This window comes from Polistes canadensis, unplaced genomic scaffold (genome assembly GCF_001313835.1).
Source record: "Polistes canadensis isolate GaletaPanama2010 unplaced genomic scaffold, ASM131383v1 scaffold_434, whole genome shotgun sequence".
NCBI classification, from domain to species: Eukaryota; Metazoa; Arthropoda; class Insecta; order Hymenoptera; family Vespidae; genus Polistes; species Polistes canadensis.
Genome location: NW_014569981.1, coordinates 48,106 through 55,236, shown reverse-complemented (window position 1 = coordinate 55,236; position 7,131 = coordinate 48,106). Strand labels below are relative to the sequence as shown.

At 29.7% G+C, this 7,131-nt stretch overlaps 1 protein-coding gene across 1 annotated transcript; it reads left to right on the top strand.

Annotated features, from left to right (window-relative positions):
• Window positions 1-218: 218 nt before the first annotated feature.
• LOC106792458 (26S proteasome non-ATPase regulatory subunit 2-like) lies at window positions 219-6,285 on the top strand. Its single transcript, XM_014758885.1, has 14 exons — window positions 219-246; window positions 390-891; window positions 975-1,151; window positions 1,395-1,581; window positions 1,675-1,974; window positions 2,076-2,158; window positions 2,536-2,771; window positions 2,852-2,990; window positions 3,130-3,250; window positions 3,319-3,521; window positions 3,696-3,786; window positions 3,854-4,141; window positions 4,224-4,418; window positions 4,495-6,285. The coding sequence occupies exons 2-14, from the start codon at window positions 542-544 to the stop codon at window positions 4,702-4,704; spliced, it is 2,580 nt and encodes an 859-aa protein (XP_014614371.1). The 5' UTR covers window positions 219-246; window positions 390-541; the 3' UTR covers window positions 4,705-6,285.
• Window positions 6,286-7,131: the final 846 nt, after the last annotated feature.

Genomic DNA, 7,131 nt, shown 5'->3' with positions numbered 1-7,131 from the left:
ATTAATAATTTAAAAAATATGCATTATTTTTTATTACCCATTTATCGATTTTTCTCTTGCGAAGAAGAAAACCGGAAAATAAGAAAAAAAAAAAAAAAGAAAGAAGAAGAAAAAAAAAACAAATCAAACGTGACACTTGTTTGAATTAAAATTTGATTTATACACGCCATTGCGATTGATTTTGCATTCAATATCAAAGTCAATATCAAAATGGCTACCTCTCGCAAGGATAAAAAAGATGAAATGGTAAAAAAAAGAAAACTAATCTCTCTGTTCGATTAACTAATTAATTTATTTCAATTTATTACTCGCACCTATTATTTTTGTTTTCTTTTTTTTTCTTTTTCCTTTTCATTTTATTTCAATGAAAAATTTGTTTTTATTATTAGAATGACGAAGATAAGAGGTTACAAGAAGATTTGTTGCAACTGGTTGACGTGTTGATGGTGAACAATTATTTATTTTAATCACGTTTAATTAATCACGTTAATTGTTTGTTTGTTTTTCATTTGAAAAAAAAAAGGGTAAAGATGAGAATGCTATGATACGTGCATTGATTAATCTTAGAATTTTAATACAAACGTCTACCACATCAATGACCTCCGTACCGAAACCATTGAAATATTTACGAGATTATTATCCACGATTGAAAGAAGTTTATAATAAAATAAAGGGAAAGGATGTTAAAAAATTGTTGGCCGAAATTTTGAGCGTATTGGTTATAGCTGAAACTTCATCGACTATTATTGGTAAAAGAGAATGTTTGGAATTTTGTTTAAAAGGTTTGGTTCAAAATCCCGGTGAATGGGGTCACGAATATGTTAGACAATTAGAAACTGAGATAGTTGATGAATGGACAAGTGCACCGATCAAGGACGAACATAATATCAGGTTTTTAAAGGAATAAAATTAAATACAAATAATAGAAGATGTTATATTTTTTGTTAAACAATTGGATAATTAATTTCTCATAGGTCACGATTAACACCGTTGATCGAAAGTATCGTTAAATTTAATATGAAACACAATGCCGAAATACAAGCCTGTGACTTGTGTTTGGAAATTGATCAAATTCATTTTTTACGCGATTATTTGGATTGTAATAATTTTTTAAGAGTTTGCCATTATTTAACCAGTTGCGCTGCTTACAGGTTAGTTAATAATTCTTGTTCAATCAAAATTTCTTTAAATTTGTTTGTTTGATATATTATAATACATAATATTTATTTTACTATTTGTGATATATTTATATTAAGAATATATATTTTTTTGAATTCGTTAGACATGTATTCTAAATTAATCGATATTAATCAATTAAATACTTTTATCTAACAAAATCTTTTTGATTTCTTTGACGTATTTTTTTTTTATTATTAATTTAATATTAACTTTAGCGAAGAAATGGAAAAACAACAGATACTAGAATTCGTATACGATCAGTATATAAGATTCGGTGATTATAGCAAAGCAATGTTAATTGCAATACAATTGGCCAATTCGGAATTGGTTTTCAAGTGTCTCACCACGTGTCCTGATCCTTTAATACGAAAACAATTAGCATTTTTGATTGCAAGACAACAGGTATAAATAATTCTTATTAATCGTAATAATAAACTTATATCCATTCGATTATCTCTCTCTCATCAATCTTACAATTGATTTCTTTTTATTAAGAATCATTTAATAATAAATAAATATCAAGGCGATGACGCGGATGAAATTGAAAATATTTTAAGCAACGGACACGTCAATCCACACTTTCAAATATTAGCGAGAGAATTGGATATATTGGAACCTAAACTTCCGGAAGATATTTATAAAACATGGTTGGAAACTGGAACCAGACGAAATATCGATTACGATTCTGTCAGATCTAATTTAGCTGCAAGCTTCGTTACTGCATTTGTTCATGCCGGATTTGGGGAAGACAAACTTATGTCAAATACTAAAGATTGTTGGGTATACAAAAATAAGGTAAATTAATGTCAACCTAATTTATCAATTTAATCCTTCGGTTGTTAGCTACCCTTTGATATGAGTAAATAGGGTATGTGCATGAATATTAAATGTTTTAGGGTCACGCTATGTTATCGGCAACAGCATCCTTAGGATTGATACACCTTTGGGACGTGGATGGTGGATTAGTACCAATCGACAAGTGAATCTGAACTATATATTTGTTATAGTCCGAGTGGGAAATGCCGAAATTATGAGCAATGAAATAAGAGAATTGTTACGGACTTTTTCTAGGCATTTTAGAGAACCCATATACACACACAACACAATACACACCCTGATGTAGGAGGGCCCACTGTTATTTATCATAGTAGAAGATTATTACATTTAGACTCATAGATTATTACATTTAAATTCATAGAAATTACCATAGAATGATACTCCGGTTTTATTTATTTATTGTTTGGCATTATTCATAATTCCGAATTTTCCACTTGAACTATAACATATATTATATTCTAAGCTATAACTCTTATAATCTCAGAATAGAAATATAAAAATATATTATATTTGAATTAGATATCTTTATACCAATGACGATTACATTAAGTCAGGTGCCCTATTGGCAATCGGATTGGTAAACTGTGGAGTTAAAAATGAATGCGATCCGGCTTTGGCATTGTTAAGTGATTATGTTCTCTCGGACAATTTAACTTTACGAATTGGTGCAATTTTAGGATTAAGTTTGGCTTATGCCGGATCGCAACGATCCGTTATTGGGGAATTATTCATATCTGCATTGAATGATAAACGAAGTAACATTTTTTTTGGAAGGGGAATTATTAATCGAATTCGATATATTGAGAATAATGAATTATTAATCATTTATTTGTAGGTACGATGGAAATTATTGGATTGTCGGCTATTGGTTTAGCTTTGATTTACGTTGGTACAGCCAATTCTAATATTTCATCTATCATATTGCAGAAATTATTAGAACTTACATTAGAAGAACTTGCCAATACACATTACAGGTTACATTGTATAACGTTCATTTATATAAAAACCAAAAAAAAAAAAAAGAAAAAAAAAGAGAAGAAGAAAAAAATGAATAGTTTCCAATTAATTTCAATAACGATAATAAACACACGTAAACAGGAATCTTTTAAACAGGTTTTTATCGTTAGCCTTGGGAATACTTTACATGGGTTGTCGCGACGTTATTGATACGCCATCAGCTGCATTAGAAGTTTTACCGGAACCGTATAGGCTTGCTTGTCAAACAATGTTACAGGTTTAATCAAAATTTATTTTTACATTTTATTCAATAAAAAAAGAGAAAAATCATTTCGATTAATCCAGATTTGCGCATACGCTGGAACTGGTGACGTTTTAATCGTCCAAGAACTTTTAAGGATTTGTTCGGAACCCGTTAACGGGAAGGACAGTATTTATGGTACACCAATTACGACTCCTGTCGCTAGTTGTTGCAATCATGGTAAACGTACGGGGTCTAATCAATCGGCTGATGATACTCAAACAAATAACAAGACACCTAATTCGAGGTAGAAATATTTCAACTAATTTGGAATACAACAATATATTCGGTCAATAATAATCAAATTGTTTTACGATCTGTTATTCCATATTAGAATTAGTTATTATACATTATTAATAAATACATTAACAAACTTACAAATTTATCTTTAAATTTACTAAAACAAAAACAAAAAAAATAGAGAAATTGGGATGTCACAAGCAATAGCATCACTCGGTGTAGGAGTGGTTGGATTAGGTGAAGGCAAAGAAAATTCACGAATCTTTGGACAGGTAAATCTCAACAATAAATAAAGACAAAAAAAACCAACCAACTATAAATAATAATTTTTGTAAACAGGTAGGACGATATGGTCCGACACAAGCAAGACGTGCAGTGCCCTTAGCAATGGCCCTTTCGTCACTTTCAAATCCAGAACCAGCATTGATAGACATTTTAAACAAATACAGTCACGACAATGACGTAGACGTTGCTCATAATGCAATATTAGCATTAGGATTGGTTGGTGCTGGTAGCAACAACGCACGATTAGCAACCATGCTTAGACAATTAGCTGCTTATCATGCCAAAAATCCATCACATTTATTCCTCGTTAGAATATCACAAGGTCTCGTTCATTTAGGAAAAGTAAATGAAATTGTTGAAAATGTGTTCTATTATACACAAGTTTCTTAATATTATATCTAACGCAAACGTTTCATTACTTTAGGGTACATTATCTTTATCACCGTTGCATTATGCATCAAGAATTTTAGATCAAACGGCATTGGCTGGATTGTTGGTGGTCCTTGTTGCATGTTTGGATTGTAGAAATTTGATATTGGATAAATCCCATTACTTGATGTATTGTTTAGCTACTGCTATAGAACCAAGATGGTTGGTCACACTGGATACAAATCTCAAGGTTATATCCAAATAATATTATTATATAATTATATTTTTGAGTTGAATTTTTGAATGATTTATTTTTATAATCGTAGATACTTCCCGTTTCTGTCAGAGTTGGCCAAGCGGTAGACATAGTTGGCAAAGCTGGTAATCCTAAATCCATAGCCGGTGGTAACGTTCACACAACTCCAACCCTTTTAACGCACAACGAAAGGGCCGAGTTATTGTTAGACGAGTACGAACCATTGTCCAGCGTATTGGAAGGTTTTGTTATTTTACGAGAGAAAACTGTATCATCCTAAAATATCTTTCACAATGTTCTAAATAAACACGGAAATATAATAAAATCATATTTGTTAAAATATCAGTTAAAATTTCATTGAAATTTCATTTTTATAGGTTTGCGTTTATTTAACTTTAGGGACTAGCGGAAGCAATGTGCTTTATACAACAGAAATAATGTACATTGGTATGCATTGCACAGTGGGAACAACAACGCTGCATCATGATCAAAATACGTGTCCTGTGTCTGTGTGTGTGTATGATGTGTATAGGTTTGTTTGTATGTTTTCTTCAACATTTAAACAGATTGTCAACATCTGTTTTACCGATTTTTTTTTTTTGGTTATTTTCTTTAATTCCCATAAGCATTGCTAATCCTATATACCTATATATAAATAGGGTAAATAAAATGTTTTACACGAAGGAAGCGAATTTAACTCGAATACAACTCGTGTATGTGTGGTGATGTGTATACATATGAATATTTTTCTATGAACATTTGATTCCTATGTGGCGTAGAAAAAAAAAAAAAGACATGATTTGTAAGGTGAAGATTTGTTTATAAAGGGGGGGTAGAGGGGGGAATGAAATATTTCGACGGATTGTTTCTTGATTCTCGTTACTTTTCATACATTATTCTTTCACACGCGTTTCATACACATTTATTATAGTGCGTTTTTTTTTTTTTTTTTTTTTTTCCAAGGTATATGAGTCGAAGTTTTATTTGATTTATTTTAATTTTATATTGAATTTTATTTTTACGAGAGATCATGGCGCGCTCGTTTATTTAAATTTCCCCATTTAGTTTTCTTTTCTACTTTCTTCTTCTTATTCTCATTAATTTTTTTTTTTTTTTTTAAATATTATAAGGGCCATCCTTTCTTGTGAAGAAAATGTGAGAAAACGCAAGCTTTACATGTAATATATATGCACTCATGCAACGTGTTTATTAACGCTACGGACTCAGTTTTTTATTTGTTTGTTAAATATCTAACGTACGTTTTTCTTCTTGTATTTTTTTTTCTTTTTTCTTTTTTTCTTCATAGGCACATGACTTAGAGTAAGAGACGATATTTTTGTTACTATGGTTTTTTTTTTTTTTTTTTTAAATACGAAGAGCACGCACTTTTAACAACACACGTGCGTCGCATGTGACATGAATTTTATTTTTTATATATATATCTCGATGCGTGTGAAACATGTGTGTGTGTGTGATTTTTAAATGCGTAAACGATGAGTGCGACGAACGGAACTCGATTTTGAATAATTTAATTTTTTTCTTTTTTTTTACTTTCACGAGATTATTTTTCGGTTTATTCATAAACGATGCATATATATTTTTTTTCGAATTGTTAATTTAGAGTTAAATGTAAAAAATTTTATTTGCTTCCAGTTCTACTCTGACGACGAATAATTTTTTTTTTTTTTTATGTATTTATTAATATATTTTTTTATTTATTTTTTTTTTATTGTTTTTCATTTTCATTAGATTTTGCACTCTAATGTAGAGTGTAAGTTTGTTATTCGATAAGTCGCATAAAAAAGGTTTTTTTTTTTCTTTCAATTTCGAGTTAATCTGCATTTTTGTTAAATCGCAAGTGCCCTTTTTTTCGTCCCCCTTACTAGACCATGTTTGTTCGTTCGTTTTTTTTTTTTTATATACTTTTCTTTTATTTAGAAAATATAGAGAATACGTTGAGAAATGTAATATACAGGGTGTCTCGTAATACATGGGATAATCCACTTAAGGAATGAACAGTGGATACAAATAGCAATGAAAATATTAACATAAAAATGTGTTTTCTATTTGATCAGATTTTCTTCATAGAAAAAATTGAAAATAATTATCCTCTGTTAATATTTTTCAACAATATTTTTTGTGTCTCCTAAATTATTCTTGTCTTAGTTGATGACACACATGTTTTGTTTATTAAATTCAATCAAGTTTTAATGTAATCAGTTTATTTTCAGTTTTTGTATCCCCTGTCCACTTTTGAAGTTGATTTCACACGTATTACAAAACATTCTGTATACACATAATTCTCGACAGGAACACTGTCTACGCTAATGCGCAATATTTCAATTAGGATTTTTCTTCTTCTTTTTTTTTTTTTTCCCCCATGTAAGTTGAATGCGCGTGTTCAAATTTGTTGTAAAACGATGACGAGTTAAAAATACATAACTTCCACGTCATAGTCATTTTATTCGATTGCGTTTACTTATCATTTACTTTTATTTATTTTATTTTATTTTATTTTTCATTTTCAAACGCACTCTCGCACCGATTTTTCGGCAAGCCGAACCACCTAACTAACTAACTAACTAACTAACTAACTATAACTTTATACGTTTAAAGTTTCGCTTAATATTAAAATATAGTAATAGTAATAGATAAAAACTAATAATAATAATAATAATAATAATAATAAAGATGATAGCTTTTTTTT